Source organism: Carassius auratus, chromosome 24 (genome assembly GCF_003368295.1).
Source record: "Carassius auratus strain Wakin chromosome 24, ASM336829v1, whole genome shotgun sequence".
NCBI classification, from domain to species: domain Eukaryota; kingdom Metazoa; phylum Chordata; class Actinopteri; order Cypriniformes; family Cyprinidae; genus Carassius; species Carassius auratus.
Genome location: NC_039266.1, coordinates 9,594,890 through 9,616,066, shown reverse-complemented (window position 1 = coordinate 9,616,066; position 21,177 = coordinate 9,594,890). Strand labels below are relative to the sequence as shown.

The 21,177-nt window shown below is 36.6% G+C and overlaps 1 protein-coding gene across 2 annotated transcripts in view; it reads right to left on the bottom strand.

The window, feature by feature from the left end:
* Positions 1-1,223: 1,223 nt before the first annotated feature.
* Positions 1,224-21,177, bottom strand: part of plod2 (procollagen-lysine, 2-oxoglutarate 5-dioxygenase 2) — a 41,842-nt gene continuing 21,888 nt past the window's right edge. The window contains exons 6-20 of one of the 2 annotated variants that reach the window (XM_026200918.1): positions 21,008-21,071; positions 20,556-20,653; positions 18,360-18,461; positions 15,431-15,556; positions 15,214-15,335; positions 13,515-13,619; positions 12,232-12,357; positions 11,792-11,933; positions 10,396-10,458; positions 9,121-9,234; positions 8,803-8,868; positions 6,480-6,584; positions 4,107-4,253; positions 2,778-2,903; positions 1,224-2,694 (exon numbers count right to left, since the gene is read on the bottom strand). In XM_026200918.1, coding sequence (XP_026056703.1) covers positions 2,539-2,694; positions 2,778-2,903; positions 4,107-4,253; positions 6,480-6,584; positions 8,803-8,868; positions 9,121-9,234; positions 10,396-10,458; positions 11,792-11,933; positions 12,232-12,357; positions 13,515-13,619; positions 15,214-15,335; positions 15,431-15,556; positions 18,360-18,461; positions 20,556-20,653; positions 21,008-21,071 — 1,662 coding nt within the window. In that variant the 3' untranslated portion in view covers positions 1,224-2,538. The remainder of the gene's footprint in view (positions 2,695-2,777; positions 2,904-4,106; positions 4,254-6,479; positions 6,585-8,802; positions 8,869-9,120; positions 9,235-10,395; positions 10,459-11,791; positions 11,934-12,231; positions 12,358-13,514; positions 13,620-15,213; positions 15,336-15,430; positions 15,557-18,359; positions 18,462-20,555; positions 20,654-21,007; positions 21,072-21,177) is intronic. The other variant, XM_026200919.1, reaches the window with a different exon arrangement.

Below are 21,177 nucleotides of genomic sequence, written 5' to 3'. Positions count from 1 at the left end.
TTTACTGTTACGACTTATTTTAAGGTTTAAACTCCGCTCTGATTCCAGTTAAGATGATTCAGCTGCATTGCAGGAACTACAGTACATTCATTTAATTGTTACGGTAAAATTCCAACATCTCATCAATCTCACTTAAATATTGGTTCAAGTATGTGTCACTGACCATGTTTCATAGATTGTGTACAGTAAATCTGCAGTCTGCTTCTTGTTTACATGTTCTCTCTCAACACAAGTTTTAATCTGTGCTGACTGATTTTAAGGACACTTGCATGGTTTGAAAGAACAAGTGTCACGAATCATGTTAGTGCTCACATCTGTACTATATTACATTAGTATGACAATCAGATTGTGAATGTTTTAAAGCATGTCATATTTGCTTAAAGGTATATAGTTCACCTAAAAATGAAAATCTTATGTTTATCTGCTTACCCCCAGGACATTCAAGATGTAGGTGACTTTGTAGTCTGTCAGTTTTATAATGGAGGTAAATAGGTATCACAGCCAAAACATACAATAAAAAATAAAAACATTATCAAAACCAAATTAAACCCTGTGGCTTACACATTGATGTGTAAAAACAGAAAATGAACAGTCTGTGCAAGACCGATATGGCAGATCACAGACTTATAAGTTCATTACAGCCACCTGTCTCTCAAATGGACCATTGACGCTCCCAATGAGAGTCTCAATGATCCATTTGAGAGATAGGTGGTCGCAATGCAATTATAAGTCTGTGATCTGCCATAAAGCAAGAAGAAGAAGACGCCTCAAGCTCCTGCTGCTGAGAACGTGCTCAGGAGAGTTCTGTTCAGTTTCTTGCACAGACCAATTGTTTTGTGTCTTTACACATCAATGTATTTTCAAAAGCTGCAGGGCTTTAATTTAGTTGTGTTTATGTTTTAGCCATAATTCCCATTTGCATCCATGATAAGACTGACAGACTGCAACAATTTGTGTTAAAAAATTATGTTTGTGTTCTATTAAAGAAGCAAAGTCACCTACATCTTGGATGCCATGGGGCTAAGCAGATAAAACATCAAATTTTCATTTTTGGGTGAACTAACCCTTTAAGTGTAAAAATAAATGTTTTAATTTTTAAAAAACTTAGCAGTTAAATTATTGGACTGTTCTTGAACTGGCTTGATAATATTTTTGTTTTATTAAAACAATAATAATAATAAATCAGCAAAATGCATTTATTGTTAACTAAATATAGACAGCCATTTCTCTTTAAAAACATCTTTTATTATTTGCACAATTTCAAAATAAGTTAAGAGACTGACCTGGCAGAAACATTTGTATGGAACAAGAGATTGTAAAGCATTTGACATGTCCGAGACATTTTCAGTTCAGAAAATAAGGCAGTTTACAGTAAAGACACCTTCAGAAAACTTTGTCCACACAAAAAAAAAGAAAAAGAAAAAATCACAAAGGATTAATTTTAAATCCTGACGTTTTTTGTTGTGCAAACATACAAAATTATACTTACTTTGTTGACAGCATATTTTTATTTCATATCATGCAACCCTAGTAATTAGGATTCATGTCTTCTAAAAACATGGTCAGCTGCGACATGGAGGAACCACTGAAGTTATATCATTAACACTAACAGCTCTCCAATTTGTAAAAATCTAGTATTTTACAGTACTTTGAGCTCATTTTCCTTTTTACCTATTTTCTTTTTGTGTTTCTGAGCTTATAGCATCTGAGTGCACATTGGGTCAGGGGTTTGCCATTTAGAGAATCCCAACAGAAACTTAAGCTTTTAGACATTTCATATGCTGTTGAGAAAGAATAGCCCAAATGTTGTCCAGAAAGCTACACTTTGTAATGTTTGTAAGGGTAACAGGGTTGCACAATGTTTGCATCATTCTCTGCAGTAACATAAGAATGATTAAAATGCAACAATAAAGTGCAATTACACTAATAATCTGAATATTTTGCTTTTAATTTTGTTGCAATAGCACTAAAATATTTGTGTATTTGTTGGAATGTTAAAATATAAGAAAACATATGGTGTCCATTTTATTCCAATGAGAATAATTTAAATGCATATCATATTAAAATTACAATTTCCAAACTAGTAACAATAATTTTTTTATTTCTTTTTTTTCTTTTTCTTTTTTTTTTTCCTAGCAGGACTTGAAGGCAGTCATTGTGAATGAGTGCTAACGCTAAACACCCTGAAACAAAGTTATTTAAATGAAGAGTTACTGACTTCACCTGCTTTCTTTTTTGCCCAAATAGAAATAAAATGGTCTAATCTCTCATATAATTTTGATTAATGAAACAATGTCGATATGCATGAAATTCTGCCTGCGTGTGTGTGTTTTGTGTGAATGCATCCATAGATTTGACTAAACTTCTGTTGAACAGAATTTTCTCTCGACAGTAGTAAATGTTTCAAAAGACAGCAAATACAAACAGACACACAACACATAATCCATAATCAGTAAAAACAGACCAACAGTTGAAACTACACAAACATATCGAGGCTAGTAAAGTCCTAGTGTAGAACTTCTAGAACTATATATGAGTCTAAGGATCAACGAAGGAGACTGCTATGTAGCGTGTACCGTTGGTGGTAGGTAGTCCTTCATGAAGGTGGGTGAGTCTACCTGGATGCATGAAGCTCCAACCTTTTCTAGGAGACTCTATGGAACAGTTATATCTGTGAAATCGACAACCTCCACCCTGAAATAGAAGAAAATGAGCTGTGATTCTACAATGCATTCAAAACCTATTTTAGGAAATGTAAGGCCAGTGTATCAACTTGCCTGGAAATCTAAGCCCTTGTTGTTGAGGGCAATATTAATGGTGAATGTTGAGGAATCGTGATGTGGTCTTAGATAGGCTTGTCTGTCTGGAGTGTACTTCACCACAAAGTTCATAATCGCATAACCCTGAAAGAAAAACAAAAGGGAGATGCAATCAAAATCCAACTCTCAAAAGTATCTGACAGATTTGGTTATGTTTTTTTTTTTTTTTTTTAACTTTTTTTTACTTTTTCTTCTGTGGGACAAACAATTGGTGCACTATGTTCAAGTAGGTCTTTTCCAAACAGTAAAAGATTATAGATAAAATGTCTGTTTTGTTCCTCACATAAAATAATTCTGTGGCTTTGGAAGATTTGAAATGGTGCAGTATGGACCATATGGAGTATATGATACTGTACTTTTAACAGACTTGGTTACTTTTTACTTCCATTGTATTGAGAAAAAAAAACCTTAGTGAATGTTATTCTAAATTCTACTTCTGATTTCTGCTGAAAACATAACATCGTATGTATGAATAATGTCATATATAAAATTTTTGCGTCTACTATCCCTTTAATGGATGACCCACAAAGAACTCAAACACATGGTGCCAACCAGAGTTCACATTCCATGAGTCAAATCAACCAGAGGACTAACAGCGCTTATCCAGTTAACAGTGGACAGAGCCCTCCTAAAAGAGCAGAGCAAGAGAGAAAGTCGAAAATTACAGAGAAAAAGATGACTTGACTCATTCCATGAGTCACGTCAACCAAAAACCAAATAAAGCTCATCTAGCTGTGTTTTGGTTGGCTGCTTTAATAAACCTTCAGAAATCATGCATATGTCTAATGTACTAAAAAGATCCCGGTGGCTGACAAAATACAAAATTAGTTTAAACTGGGCAAATTATACAAAATAATAATAATGATAATAATAATATGCCCTACTTCGCAGCTCAGTGATTTCAATTGAGCGTGTGAAGCCATGAGTCAAATCAACCAGACTTGATGAACTTCCAGAGGCCAATCAAGATAATTTCTGGGTCATACTTCACCCCACAAAGAAAAAAAAAAAAACAATGTGTTTAACAATATTAGGTTTTCAATTTGCCCACACACAGAGGGCTCTTATTATATTGACCCTAAATCTTAAGATATTCTAAATTGGGGGTGACATATAACCATGTTCTTTACAGGCTTGCTGCGTTTCATCCTAGCAAGCATTAAAGGATTAAATGCCTCACTCAAAAGTGAGGTCGAGGTTGAAGAGAGAAATTCCTCAACACATGATCAGACATTCTGATATAACAGTTCATTATGACTCTGTCCAGACCCATGCAGACTGGCTCACCTTGGTGTAATAGCCAGAGAAGACCTTGAGATTGACAGGGGAGATGAATTCTCTGATAAAGTGCAGCCATTCCTTATCAAAATCGATCTGTTTCATATGAATGTCATCTGTCGGGACACTCTCGTAGCCTCCAGTGATACGCTTGTCCTGCAGAGAGAAAACACAATGACTGGGCAATCAGTCAATGATAAAAAAAAAAAAAAAAAACCTTGAATGTTATCAGCATTTGTGCTACTGTGTAAAGTCATCTAAAAAGTAATGTCCACTGGAATATAAATAAATAAACATCATATATAATTGACTAAATATTTACACATTCTACTAAGAATAAAAATCAGTCACTTTATTTTAACTGTCCATGTTACAGTGTAATTATACATTTAACTATTGAGTAATATTAATTATCCACATGTACTTACTATGGTTAGGTTTAGGATTAGGGTTTGGCTTATGCATAATTAATTGTTATTATAATAGTAATTACATGTAAAAAAGACACCTTAAAACAGCGGTCCCCGACCTTTTTAGCACCAAGGACCGGTTTAATGTCAGACAATATTTTCACAGACCGGGCTTTAAGGTGTGACGGATAAATACACAAAATAAAATGATATGACAGGCAAAAAAAACTGTGGTAAACTGTAAATATAATAATAGACATGAGTCCACTGTGTATTCGTATGCAACTTTATTAGCAGCATCCTCGTAACATCGCGCCAACAACATAACATGAATAACATACCCTCTGCCCCCTAACCCTAACTGTGTCAAAGTGGCCGGAAGTCATTCATTTTCAATGTGAGCACGGTGAGCAGCGGCGAAGAGTGGCGCGGCGTGACTTGGCCCGTTGAAAGCGGTGAGGAGAGTTGAAATCAGGGCAACTTTATGGTAATGAGCTATGATGCGGTTCGGTGGCAACCAATCGTAATGTAGAAATCCACCGCTTGAGAGGATTCCAGAGAATGCTGCTCAGACCACATCAAGCGAAATAGAGGACAGGTTGATTATTGCTGTGGAGGGTTTGCAATAATCTATGATGTGTCCCTGATTGCGTCCCTGTTAAGGACATAAAAAAAAAAAAAATGATACGTGGGCCAAGGTGTCTGAGATTGTTCATGCTCCTGGTGAGTTCCTGATGTGCAGTAACGAAAAGGAATAATAATCTAATGATATAATAAATAATAGTACACTAGTCCCAGTTTACTTTTAAACAAATTTCCTTGATTATACTTGTTTATACTTGATTATATTTACTTAAGTGACATTTTCAATGCGGGAGTTTTACTTGCGTCAGAGTATTTTAACAGTGTTTTATACATTATTAGGTAAATGATCTTAATACTTCATCCACAACAATATTTAATGACGTTAACTTATAACGTTACCCTCATTGTGGTTAGTCTGCACAAGTTTAACAAGCTTGTTTGCTTTGCGGCCACTTTAAATACAAGATCAGTGTCAGAGTGCTCACAAATCTTTCTGCAGGGCGGCCGGAGCGATTTTTGATGCTCTCGACGGCACTGGTGTGAACTCACAGTAACGCTCACTGACTCTGGTCGCAATGGTGATGTTAAAACATGCATTAAAAATAAGATACACCACAAAAACGAATATAAAGTCCATGAAAATTTTAGCTCATCATAACGCTAAATCAATGGGAGCCTTGAGCTTGTTTCTCTGCAACGAGTCGGTCCCATCTAGGGGTAACGGGAGACAATGACACCCAAAGTGTATTCAGTCTACTCCGTAATTTTGTTTTGGTTGCTGTCCCTGAAGAAAACCCAGATAGGATGTCGGAAATGGCAACATGGTTTTCAGTGCTGTTGTGGCGATCTCAGGGCCCAGAACACCGGCAGAGTTGTTGTCTCAAACATACTTTTAAGGCTGCCATTATTTGTGCCACAGTGTTGTTTTGTGTTGAATATGTAAAAATATATATAATGAGCGAGTACATCATGAATCCATTTTCCAAACCGTGTTTTTGTCTTATCCTGAATTACCACGGTACACCTATAATTATTGTTTATATTCGGACTATTTAATCTGGTTGGGGTCGGCAACGCTGCAGAGTAGCAGAGTACCTGCTTGACTCGCCATAGATGTAAACAGAGAGAAGTAGCTCCTGCTACAATGTTCTTCCGCCAGAAGTTACCGACTGCAGCTTTAATGTAAGTTTATTCTTTCTTGTGTGGCCGGTACCAAATGACCGTTACCTGTCCGCGGCCCGGGGGTTGGGGACCGCTGCCTTAAAAGAAATTGTTACTTAAAAATCTGTTTCTCTTTTCTATTTACACATTTTTTAATATTTTTCATTCATGGCTGATCCCTGTACAAAGTGTGCAGACTGTTTTAAGGCTGGCAGGTTTATCTGACCTTGTGTTTTCCACCAGACCATGAACCATGGTTTTCCATCTCGTCCACCAGCTCATCACAGGCTTTCTCCGAGAGCACAGGGAACCAGAAAACATCAGGGCATGGCTGTAGAAACATAAACAGGTGCTTAGTATCATCAGGTCATTTTTTGCGCTTAAGACCCAGCACAAATTTGGCTATTCAAGCATAACATGCTTTTACACTAAATAATCAAAACTCGTACAAACATCAATGGTAGTGTCTTGCAAAGAACAAATGCTTTTCTTTTCAAAGGTGGCTTCATGCAAAACAATAGTTTCATTAACTTCCTCACACAGTATTCATCTGAAAATCATAACAGAAGTAATTTGCATACAAAAGTCTAAAAGGTACAGTAGCAAAAGCAGCCAATGTAGGGATCAGGTAGATAATGAAGAATGCTCTATACTGTAATATAAAACCAAATCAATTAAACTTTATTAACATTATAAGCATACTTAATGGTGATGCCTCCAGATCATCTGTTCTAGTTCTGTTGCACTAGTTTGTGTCTATTGAGACTGAATCAACAGATCATCCAATCAACCTTCGAAATACTGGAAACCGTTGGTTTGAGTCCTGCCTCCCTTGAAGATTCTTTAGGGCATGGATCTACCACTCCTTCAACTCCTGCTCCTGTAGAGCTACCTTCCTGGTTGATTAAAGGATCTGTGGATAAACAGTCTCAAAAAAGCCAAACTAGACTTTAGAGAATGGTATCTTCAACCTTGCTTCTGGAGAGCTACCGTCCTGCAGACTTCAGTTCCAGCCCTGCTCTAAAACCCGGGCCTGAAAAAAAAATCTACTAAATCCAAACACACCGTGATAAGCTAATTTTGGACCTTAAATCTGCAGTATTGTAGATCAGTGTTTTGCCTCTTTTTTTTTTATATACACAACATTTCTTGAACCCATCATGGACCTATGGATTTTCCTTCCACTTCTTGCCAACAACACATAGTACTGTGATTCTTTTCTGGCTGGACTTCCATCAAGCACAATCAAACCTCTACAAATGATTCAGAATGAAGCGGCACAACTGGTCTTCAACAAGCCCAAAAGAGCCCTTGTTACACTTCTCTTTATCTCCTTGCACTGGCTACTGGTTGCGGATCGCATCAACTTAAAGACATTGATGCTTGCATAAAGAACAGCCTCAGGCTCAGCTCCCAAATACTTCCACTCAATATTATGAATCTACATCCCCTCCAGAAGTGTGAGATCTGCTAGTGAGCGACGCCTCATGGTACCATCACAGAGAGGCTCAAATTTACTTTCCAGAACATTCTCTTTCACCATTCCTGACTGGTGGAATGATCTTCACATCTGGAATGCCGAATCCCTAACAATTTTCAAGCAACAACTGAAAACTCATGTTTTGACACTACTTGACTTCATCATAAATAAATAAAAAATAAATAATAAAAATAAAAATGTATTTTTTCCCTTTCTAGCTTGTTCTCATTTGAACAAATGCTGAACTTGGAATTATAAAACTTATTGTGTCTGTTTGCCTCTTTAAGAAGAACCACTTTATGTATTCTCCAGTTTTAAGTTGCTTTGGACAAAAGCGTCTGCAAAATAACTAAATGTAAATGTAAATGTAACATCTTGGCCTGGTTAAAAGAACATCAGCTCTCAACTCAACCATAGCAAAGACAAAGGTCTTTTTTTTCTAGGAAGCCCATAATTCAGTAACATCGTTCAGCAAGGCCCATCAATGAACATAGCATCCAGATCAGGCAAGAAGCTGAAGGTTTCAACTTTCAACTTGAATGATTGATGACCATTTCAGCTTCGCATACCATTGTAAAGGCTTCACAGTCATGCAGATTTGCACTGTACTTTATCCAAAAGATCAGGTTCTGTCTGGATCCTATCTGAGTACTCTGTACAGCACTTTGTCCAGTCATCTCTATAATATGGAATACTGCAATGCTAATCAAACTTCTGCTATTTTTTCTTTTTGTTTTCTTTCAAAAATATGTTTGTTCACTTGGTCTTCAATCAGACCAGGATTACAGAACAACCAATGGTTCTGCATTTGCTCCCTCCTACCTGCTTCCACTTTTGCAAATCTATGCTTATCCCACAAGTATGAGGTGCGTTTCCCAAAACCATTGTTAGCTAACTATAATCATTAGTTCAATTGAACTATATTGGTAATGATAGGAAACACTCCTGTATGGTAAGTAAATAAACCTTTCCGAAATATTAACTTTAATTAAATCTCCATGGTGGAATGATTATTCTTACTCTACCCAAAAGGCATCTGCTAATTAAATGAATGGGAATGTTTGTTCACCTGCTCCAAAAGGTTGTCAGTGAAAATTCTGGTGTAGTTGGGATGGATGTACTTCTCTCTCCAGTCCTGTGAATAAGAATGAGGATTAGTACTTTTGCCTATTGACTGACCTGCATTGCAAACAGTGCATTCATTCGACAGGTGGACTTAAACCTATATGGAGGTCAACACAGATTTATTGTATATTTACCCTGTCAGCACTCCACATCAATATTGATTTGACAAATGTTGTGACAGTTGTGGAACCTGTTGTTTATGTAGTGTACCAGACACTTTGTACACAGGAAACATTTGATCACAAATCATCTAGTCACTTACCAGTGGGTTTTCAAATATTTGCCAAAGGTCATTGTTATAACGAGATGTGTTATAGTTGGCAGTCGAAATAATCCTTCCAAACTCATGACGATTTGTGACATACATGAAAACTCCCTGTGGCGGACAAAGAAAAGGTAGTTAGATACTACAAATGATGTCTCTAATGCAAAAAGTCGAATGAAAATAAAACAATGTAAAATGAGGAATAAACAAAACACACCATGCAAATAATTTAAAGTCAATGATGAAAACAAATCCCAAATTATCAGCATTGAGGACCGATGTTGGGAAGGGCTGTGAGAAGGATCGGAATGGTGACATAGGGAAGTGCTTGGAAAAGTGCAACTTCAGGAATCAACATTCTTCTTTACTATACTAGAAGCAGGGACAAGGGTTCTTGTACCTAAGTGCGGGAAGATCCAGACTTACTCTCAGTCTAGGCTTTACCAAAACATCTCTTGCACCAGTCTCAAACATATTGGTCTAATTGTTCATTCCAATGCAAACATTCAAATGTAAGTGCTACATAAATACCTAGACTGAGATAAGTCAAGGTAGTGAGGGTAAGTTTCATGTTACTGGTACTAGTGTGCTTGGAAGGGGGTTGCTCTTGGATATAGACGTTACTGCAGGAAAAACTATAATGAAGGAAATCTATTAGACCCTTCATTGGCCTTTCCACCACTGCATAGAATACTGTGTAAAAATGCATGGCTCAATGTATATATAATATCTGGTGCTTTGTCTAGGTTTACCCCATCAGAAAAAAAGAAGATGTAGCTTATCAAACTCATTAGCATCACTTTTCCAAAGGGTTCCGCTTGTTAGGAGAACACATCTGTTAGTGCAAGATGCATTTTCAAAAGTGGCCGTAGTTTTAAATCAAATGTTTGAATGCCTTCCAGCACATCCACATAAATTTATGGAATAGAAAAACCATGAAACAACCGCATTGAGCATGAAATGGGGGTTTATGGTTTTTCCACATGCATAGTAATTCATCTCAAAATGGTTTCACCCAGTCCTCGGGGACAATATGTTTTGTAATCTGACAACAATGCTTGTGATTTTGAGATTACACATATAGTATGAACCCCGAGCAAGCAAATATCAAATGTAAGTAGACGTTTTTCTTCAAAATCTGCCTTATTTACTACAATTGTTAATTTAGTTTGGTCGGGATATCACTTTCTAACCATTTGGAAAAGTGATGCCTTGCTTTAAAACATTTCAATCTTAAATTATGCATGATATAATGATCAAAATAAGAGGAACCTGTGGGGGTCTGAGCATATGGAATGATTCCGGAGAAGGAGATTCTCTTTCTCTCTGTACTGTCTAAAATGAAGGAAAAGCACCATGTAAATTATATAATGAGACATAAACAGAGTAATATACAGAGAGAGAGAGAGATATTAAGAAATTAGTATATTAGGGAAGACAGGGACACAGCACATGTACAATATTAAACTGCATCAGAACAGCAGAGATGCCTGTGCACTCTTTTCTGCTCATACAATTGCTATGCGCTGTCTTTAGGTGTCCTAAGCAGTTAGCTGTAGACAGTTAGAAAAACATCATAGTTAGTTATTAGTGGTGTAGGTTTTTTAAGGAGGAGCAAAAAGCACACAGCCAAACATTCCCATTGGTTCAAGGTCACACTATGAATGTGAAAACTGGAGAAGGGAGAGGATGATGGGCAGAGAACACACTGAATGCTTCACAGAGGCTGCCATAAATGGACAGATGTGCCATGCTTTCACGATAACGCACTGAAATACATAGAATACTTGCCAGTTACATCTTGGTCACAGAGGTGCATCAGATGTTTCAAAGCATTAAGAAATCAGGCTGAATTGTCAAATGCAAACTAATATGGAACAATTGCTGACTTGAACTGCTTGATGATCTACTGAATCTGTATGAGTCCGTATTATGAAAGCCTGTTTCCGCCACAGAGTAAAAACATAAAAAAGCAATTCCTGTTTTTTTTTTCCTACAACCCCAGTTCCAGAGAAGTTTGGATGTTTTGTACAAATGCAATAAAATAAACAATATATGGTTTGTTCATTCTCTGTAACTTTTATTTAATTTACAAAAATACAAAGATTTCTTTTAACTTTTTTGGAGTGTGTTGCAGCCATCAAAATCAAACTTTGTTCATATTAACAAAATACATTTAAGGTGGTGAGTGAAAATTTTGAAATATTTTTTTTGAGAAAATGAACAAATCACAGATTCTTGATTGTATTGCATTTTTATAAAACATATATAACATAACATATATACAGTACAGGTGGAAAAGGGCTTCCATACCTATTCTTCCTCCCTTATTCCAATTACAGCTTTATCAACAAAATCCGTGACGTTTGGTGACTATACTTTTGAAACATTAATTATATATTGTAACAGATGTCTTGGAATCTTCCATTGTAATACAGCATGACTCAATTGATGGAGCTTAAAATAATCCTAAACAATATTAAATTCAAAAACAATAGTTATCATGAATTTACATGTATTATACAGCAACAAATTATATAAAATTACACTGCAAATCTAAATAATTACAACTCTACACTATTATACAATAAATGCTAAGAATGTTGCTGATCTAGATTAAATACTATAACTGCTATAATTATGCAGCTTTGTGTTCCAGCGGTCATACCAAGTCTCTGGCATTCCTGCACAAGGCCATGTCGGGGTCCAATCTCTCCAAGACAAAGACATTCCTCTCTTTGAGCTCATTCCGCAGAGTCTGGCCTCTCATGAGGTAGATGTGGGCCATGAAGGGGATGTTCCAAACACCACTATTTACACAAAGAAAGACAAAAGAAAATAGTCATCTATCACATATTTTCAATACTATTTTAAAATCAACTTTGGTAAAGACACGGCCTGGTGAGCAATGGGCATGCTAAAAAGTAAAATGACTTTGGATAGAATAGATCACTTTTTTAATAATGGACATGCTACAAAGTCATCTGAGTTTGAAAATAGTACTCTTTTTGATTTAGAGAAGAATAAATGCAATTCCGTAATGTTCCAGTAAGATTATATACAGTGAAATATCAGTCATTTCTGGATCAGATCCTCCAAGACACTCACACACGCTTTCCTTGCACGATGTCAATGTAGTCCTCAGACCTCGCATAATAACCATCTAGGCTCAAGGCTCCCCAAAAGTTGGACCACAATTTTCCATGACGGGTGACAAGAGGGCCAATTATTTTTCTAATGTGGAAAAAGGAAAAAATCGGCACAGAAATCAGCAACAGTCCACAAATGTACTATGATAAGCCTAGTATGCAAGAAATAATGCAGTTTTATTTATTTTTATTTTTTTTGCCACCACAAGAAGACACTATTGATGATGCTATTTGATGACCACAAAACACAAAACATGTTTAGATTTGCTGTAGTTTATACTGAAGTAAGTTTCCAGGATGTTTGCATGTTCTCCTTTGTTTCCTATGGATGCTTTCGTTTCCCTCAAAAAAAAAAACCTTTAATATATATATATGTATGTATGTAATTTGGACAAAATAAATTGCCTGTAGGTGCGTCTGTGTGTTAGCCCTATAATGCACTGGCCATCCATTCAGAATGTCCCCTGACTGTAGCCTGGGATGGTGGGAAAGGCTCCAGCATCCCTGTGACCCTACAGAGGATAAGTTTTGTGGAAAATAGGTGGGATGGATGGATTAAAGTTTATGGTAAATAAGTGGTTACCATGATCCAAGTAAGCATATATTCTTGTCAGGTTGTGGAGAGGGCATCCTTTTATTCAGACACATGAGCGCAGTTTTATATGGTATTGTTCCTATAATCTTGAGAGTGACCCTGAAGTAACACAGTCAAGCTCTTCACCTCTGTTGTGACCTTAAACTCAACAAGCATACAGAATATCACTTTACTGAGGTAAACATGTCATTCAAAACACATTAGTGGAAATTATAGTGTTGGTCAACAATGTGAAAGCAAGAAAGTAAAATTCCACATTTCTACAGTTCCCTGATACGATTTAACTCCACAAGCCAGAGGCCGGCAGAAAGAGTTCCCAAGCCTTCTTAAAATATCTGAAAAAGGGCTTCCTCCATACTCATGCGAAAGAGCGCTTAAGGTTGTCACGTTAAATGTGACTGAGTTCAGCCTTGTTTCTTATTTAAAGTCCAGTGGCATTATAAAAGTACATGCGATATAGAGCAGACCGTTTCTATGCACCATGGGAAAACAGGAAGCCACCCGTGCTTATTTTTAAACCTTGAGGGAGTTTAGCTTTAGAGTGGCTTTAGCACCGGAGGGATTCAAGTCTGTTCCCTCAGACAAAACGGTTACTGTGGAAGATTCCAAAGCATTGAAATGCTCGGCATTGATTAAAAGGAAACTACCTGTTTTGCTCAATGAGAAGTTTTAGGGTCTGTCGGTTGGTGAGCATCACATCTGCATCAATGCTGAAGTAATAATCGCAAGAAAGATCCTTCCGGCACAAATCCCTGTTAGAAAATAGTAAGATTGTCAATATTAATTATAGCAAAATTCAGGGCAATGTTGTTTCTGGTGAACAGCAGTAAGACTGAACTGAGAGAATTCTGCTGAACTCTCTCTTTTTTTTCTGTAATGTAAACAAACTGCATTCAAATGTCAGAGATCTGAATAATAACAGACTCAGACAAATAAGGTAGACCAATTAAATACCAATATATGAGCAATATGATGTTCCTCTGAGTATCATTCTTTGAATCTTTGTTAAATATTTGAATATTTGCAGGAAACGAACCAGCATTTTTAGGACCTAGTAATTAAGACAAACAACTTGAATGAAATCACCATGTCAACAGCCACTGATGCCAAACACAGACATGCAGCAAGAAAACAGCACCAGGATGAGCTAAGAGAAACTATGTGTTTACTGCATATCCTGTAGGGCAGCCCTACAATATGTGATGGTATATGACAACATACATCCACTAAAAGTTTATGGACGTCAGTTATTTAAACTTGTCTGTGCCAAACTCATCACCAATTCAACAATCACGTACTGAAGTTTAATATGTGGAGTCACTAACTTACTACTAACTATAATAATAATGACACTAAACTCAACTGTTTTATTCTAGCTTAAGGTTTTCTTTTTTATCAACACTTGAATATAGCTATGTTTCATAAAAAATTATAATTTTGAGCAAAAAGGTGAGAATTTTTATTTATTTTTTTATCAAAAACTACATCTGTATAATATTCAGTACAATTATCAAAGCATAAATCCAGTAAATCACTTCCGTCAACACTTTCAAAGCTTGCGCAACCATAAACCACTTCCTGGATCATCATTTTACGCTGTAATATTATAGTTTTCATTTATATACGCTGTCTATTGTTGATGATCGCATTATATATCATATGCATCTGTTTACATAAGAGATCACTAGTTTTTCTGTCCTGTTCAAGTGTGTTTTCGTTCAGGAGGGTTTTGTAATAATTCAGGTGTGTAATAGCGCCCTCGAGTGTATAACAGTGAAAACACGAAAAACTGTAGTGGAAGCGTTGTCTTCTAAATGACGAGACAACGCATCAATGGCGGTGAAAGAGTTAAACAAGCAGCAACAATTACTATTAGAACCAGCTAGTTAAAGGTAGTTGTAAAAAGTAGCTCAGAAAAGTCAAATGAGCATATCTAGTAGCATTTGTTTACAGATGTCACTTGGTTTGAGGTTGTGATAGTTTTTATGGTAACTGTATGAAAGCAGGAATGTGCAAGCAGATTAGTTTTGGAGCTGGGATGGGAACCTTGGAGACTGCAGCTGTCTTTTGGGGAGTGCTAAACTAAGAGCAAATAGAAGGGTTCACTTCTTCTGTATTTTCTTGGTACGTATCTATCAGAGAGGCAGATTTACTGCTTTGTGGTGAGTCGGATGTTGTCTAAGTGTTTTTATTTGTAAGGAGCTGAAAAGTTTGCAGACATGTGGCAAGGGTTTGCGTCTATCTGTGATCAGGAGCAAATTAGAGCTTGAATTACTCACATTTGCATTGTAATTTGCTTCATTATTTGCATATTTTCGAGAGTTACTAAATTAAAGGGAAGCTTACATTCCCATGTTCCTTGCTTCTCCTTGAGTTAAGTTCTCCTCGGGGCCAACGACTTTAAAACTGCGGAATACATCCTTGTTCGCTTCCCAAAACTTCTGTATGTGCTTCTCATGGTAAACCTCCTGAAGAACAAGATGTGGAACAAGCAAGGTCAAAGACCGACAATCAAATCCAAAATATCAAATGGTTCTCATTGCTTTGTCAGCTAGACACTCACACTGTTATGAATAAAGACATTCAGTTTATCTTTGGGATAATCTAGACTCAGGAGCCTCTCCAGAAACTCTGTCAGGAACGGAGTCGGCTGCTCAATGTATATACCAACAGTCACTTGTGGAAATTCCTGTTTAGACAGAGAGAAAAGCCTAGTCAAACATTACACATTTTTCATGCGTTTGAGTTATTCACAATGTTTTCACTAAGGGTGGGTAATACACCACCAAAACATATCACAGTAAGAGTCTTTGTATTGCAAAGTAGTTGTGTTTTGAAATATATAAATATTTTGCTGAGAATATTATTTACTGTGTATTTTAGTAACTCTGCAAGGTCGTGGAGATGCTGGATCCTATCCCAGTGTCTTGGGCCGAAGGCAAGGAAACAACCCGGATGGATGGCTAGTACACTAATACATACATACTTAATAACCCTGTTGTAGTGATTTTTTTTATTTTTATATATATAATGCAGTGAATAGATTTGACAAATGAAAGATACTTAATCTAATAAAATTTTCTGCCCAGCAAAAACAGTGAAACATTATGTTACACTAAAATGAAACAGCAAAAACTCAAGAGTAAAACAAATCGTATAAAGCTCTTAATTCTGAATGGATGAACTACACATGAACTGCAAAACCAAACTAGTCAAATAGTTAATATACAAATGTGAAATTCCATAACATGCCTTAATATCATGGTTTTCCTTGTCTTGTGTTTTTGCTCTGTATCGTCACATTACTGTTTCTCTCTCACATGTGAATAATATGAATATAGGATAACGGATATATTATCTGCCATGGTTAAAATTATATAGCAAAATAATATACCATCCAGCCTAATTTTTACATTGCAAGAAGCGCTGCTGGAGGTCTGGAAATGTAAAAGTTTCTTTCCCATGACACTGAGTTTAAGGTTATATAGATCTGTCACCACTACTTTTGTGGTTCTTGACCAGTCTACACAGCTCACTAGATGAAACGGAACCTGAGTGGCACCATGTAATTTCCCAGTTCCGACCTTGGCTCTGGGTTTCTGATGGGAGTGTCCTAGAATTCCCGAGCCAGAAGTCTTTAAATTGTTACCGACAGAAGAGCAGGGACTAAACAGGAGACCCAGGGGATTCTGCGGAGTCTAGACCGGTACAGTTTCCTTTAACGGGGCCCTTTCAACCTCAGTATAGGCAGTGTGAGATTCTAAAAACTTTTCCCTTCTTCAAGAACCAACCCAAAACCACTGAGCAGATGAGAGTGGTACGACCCAGCCACTCCCTCGTCCTGACAAACAACAGACTCTGGGCTTCGTCTCATCACCATTTTCAGTGCTTCCTAGAAACAAACCAAATGTGTCTGATGTGTTAAAAAAAGCTTGTTGTTTTACTTGACCAGTCATCTGAGGTTCTAGCAATGATTGCATTGAAAAAGTTCTCCTTCCATTAGTTCTTTATATATATATATATATATATATATATATATATATATATATATATATATATATATATATATATATATATATATATATATATATGTTTTTTTTTTCAGACCAGACAAAGAAAAAAAATATATATATATACTACTCTACTTTTCAATTGCATTGTTTGGTAACACTTTTTCCCTAAATAACCTCCTAATTGATGCTTATTGATAGGAAGTAAGGTAGCTGCTATAGTCGTTAAATTTAGATATGGGGTAGGGTTAATGGATCTGGAATATGGTCATGCATTAATATTTGCTTTTTAAGTACTAGCCTACATACTAGTGATATGGTAATAGCAAAATATGCAAAGAGTTACCCAAAGGTGTTATTTAATGTGTATTAATGATTGTTTCAATTAATTCTTCTTCATAGTACGCAATGTTTTGGAATTGTCTTACTATCCTGAGCTGCATTTACCAAAAGCATCATAAGCCTAAGTAGATGGTAGAACCATTGTCTCCAGTGGTTTCTATACAATCAGCTTATTTCACAATACTTTTGATAAATGCAGCCCTGCACTGATTGTACTGTGGATAGATCGTCTCATACCATGCAGACTGATGGGGACTGATGCTCTTATAGTTTTCTAAGTGACTAGACTTATGATTTCTGTCTGGAGGACCATAAAACAGTCTAAAAATTCTATAGATTTGTGACAGATGGTCCAAGACATAACCAGAGACTAGATTACCCTAGAGATTTGGGATCTTTTGGCTGGGGCTATTGAGCACCTACACAGATCAACCTAAAAAGCTTCTTGCAATGCCACCGAGCAAACAACCTAAACATGTCGACATTAAATGAAAATTCACTGATACAGTTGCATTCATTCTTGATATGAAAGAAAATATCCATTGCTGTATTTCACCGCAACTTCATAACATTCTAGAAATCCTCTAAGACAACCTTAGCAGTCTATGATCAAATGCTGATAAATGTGTCAGTATTATCAGGTCAGCTTGCATCCTGAATTTTGCTCTGGCAAATACTACAACCAAGGAATGTGTTATTTCCACATCTGTAACTCAAACTTATGGGAAAGAACTCAATGCCCTTTTTGCCAATTTTAGCTGAACCCTATGACAAATTTTCGGGACAACCACTTGAAGTTACCCTGTGGATAAAACCCCACACTGAGCCGCCCGCTAAAGAGTGGTCTGGTTGACACCATCACACCAGTAAGTGAAACCGTCCTAAAACCAAAAGCCATTTCCTGCACCACAGCAGTGCACAACTTCCTCTTCCTCAAGTGGATCCTCATGGGCATTTATAATTTAAGGAATGTGTTAAACTAGGAATAGCTAGTTGTTCATTCAGCATATACAGGCATGTTTTAATAGAGCTAGAAATGTTTCATTGTTTCAAATGTGAATTTTAAGATATAACTTTCTGATGCTGAGAGGGAAAAAAAGGAACAAAAACAGCTACTGTTGCTTTCGTTGGATGACTCACTTTAAGCTGAGACAAATCCACCATGTCTTGGTCACAGATGGTACAGCCTTGCTCATAATTCCACACATTCGGGATGTAGTTGGACAAGTAATTGAAGTATATCTGTGGGAGAGAGAGAAAAAAAATACATTTTAGGTATGTTTTTATTTTTATAGTACTATTCAATTATAATAATAATAATCTAAAGCATTAAAAAGAACCTTTAAAATATTTATTCTACAAGGTCGAGATGATGATTTATGATCCAAGATAGGAAATGTACACCCATACTCCATCCCAGCTTCGAGTAGTTAAATCCAATTTTGGTTAGGACAACAAACCAAAAAAATGAATTCTGCTGCCCAATTTTCATGACCTACAGCAACTAGAACTATAATCACAGCTGATCTGTTACTTTATCTCAATTGGGAATTTACAGGACAGCCTCGCAGGGAGGAAAATTTTGCATTGATGTTCATTTTGTATTTAAATAGTGTGACAGATCAAGCAATAAACGTTCCGAAGGGAATGATGTTGTTGTTCTTGCAAAAGCGTGTTGGGTTATGGGAAACAACTATGTTTTATCTTAGATCAGGACAGTGAAACAAATTTACTTGTAACCATAAACAGGTTGCCTCAAATTTTGCTGAAAAAGTAAACCTTAAATATTTACTTTGATGTGATAAAGTTGGGGCACTTTACAGCAACCCAGCCTCTGTGAAACGCCCATGGGACACCACATCAAATATTATTTACACCAACAAACATGCTATATTTACCTTTAAAGTACTGTATATTTGTCATACAGAAGAGAAGGCTACTGTCATGAACTGTAAAACTAAGGGAGTCTGGCAAGACACAATTACAAGATAATTTAGCACTTCTCTCCAAAAAAGTCTTATATATATAATATATGTCATATGTTTATGAATTAAGATTGTGAAGGTATATTGCAACATAATTTGCCTGTACTTGGCCGAAGGAAACCAGCTTTGAGTTTTGATTCCTGGAAGACAAGTCTGTATTCCTTGTTAATTTGTTGACTGGCTGTTGCCAGGACAGCTGTACACTCTTTTGTCATGCTGCTTTCGATTACAGGAAGTTCGACTGCAATAGAAAGATCTTCAGTTTGATCCAGCCTCAACCACAATACAGATGTTATCCAGATGCTGTGTTTCTAATTCATCCCAGGTTCATCCATGTTAGATAGTTGTAGATAGTTTAACGTTTATAGTTTATAGCTGCTAAGACTGAGAACCCCTTAGAGATGTGGGTCATCATCTCAAGTGTTGTGAGGTCAATTGGTTGAACAATACTGACAGAAAACAGGAGTTGCTCACTGATTCCAAATAAAGAGAAGCCATAAACCAATCCACTGGCTTTGCATTCTGGTCATAAACTACTACTGTGTATCTTCAAGCCTTGTTACTTTTATTGGACCTTGTTTGAGTTTTTACGAGAACATGTGTAATCCCCAGGTCATGTTAAAGACCCTGAACGATCTTAGGGATGGACACAAGACAGCTTGAATGAATCATAGAGCAGAAGGGTGAGCTCTGGGTGGATGATTATTCATTAGAAACAACACAGATGGTTGCGTATTAGGAGAAGATGACTCCACACAGTGCTGTGTTTGTTTGATCTGTCAATGAGGTGCAGAAGGAAAAGCTCTGGGTCTGAGTGAGATTACATTATCTCCCAGACATCCAGCTAAAATCTCAAACTCTACAGCTTAACAAATACAGCTGGGCAATGACTGCAAGATTTTTGGCTGAAGTTCTAGTATTTAATTACAAAACTACAATTACTGTCTGGGACAAAATTTTGATAGTAACTCATGTTGTGTTCTAATGGAAAATACTATCAGTTTTGTGCAACATGAGGGAAGTTGGAAGACATAATTTTTCTGTTTAAATTAAACTGAATAAATTCGGAATGTATGACTTGAATGCACATACAATTTAGACATACAAATATGTAAGTTCTACTACTGACAGACATCTGTTTTTCCTACAGTATTTGTGACAACGATTAAACATGCTTTTATTTGGATCAATCCACTGATTGCCACAGTTGAACCAATGTTCAACTGAAAACCCCATTAAACCTAAATTCAGAGGACGCCCAGGACCTAAGTATGTATTAAAAAGGTGTCTGAATAGAAAAAAATACACTGTCCCCATTTTTTACTGACATGAATAGAAGGAAGACATTTACCTTGGTGTTCACATTTCCATGGATGATGGCTGGCAGACTATTGTAGACTGTGTTTCTCACTCGCACACGCTCCGTTCCAAACTTTAGGAGAACTTCATCTAAATTCAGAAATAGATGTGTGCAGTCTTAGATTCAGTACATCTGTCTAATTCTTTTGAGTGTTTAATTGTAAGCCTGGGCCCTGAGACTAGACCTCTTCTCAACTATGCCACATGATTAGAGGCGTTACTCGAGTCTGTGGCACAAAAGGAGATGAGTTACATTTATGGATGTATACAAATCCCTAGTATTAGTGATGCCAAAACCAAAATTGTTATGATGCACAATCTAAATCAAACTCTGACAACAATTTATTCATCAGCTATGCATGATGCAATATATGAAAAATGAATGTTTTTCCATTTTCTTTTTTTTTTTTAGCAAGCTTTATACACCATCTTGGATTGACTCACCCACGGCTCCATTCAAATTCTGGAAAATCTCACACTTGTGGTCCAAGGTCATATTAAGTCTTTCCTAAAATAAAGAACAGAATACAGCAGTGTTTGTGTAAAAGTGACCGTGTGACCTTTGTCCCTGTGTAAACTGTTTATAGTTGTGTATTTTTACCCGGTTTGTTTGC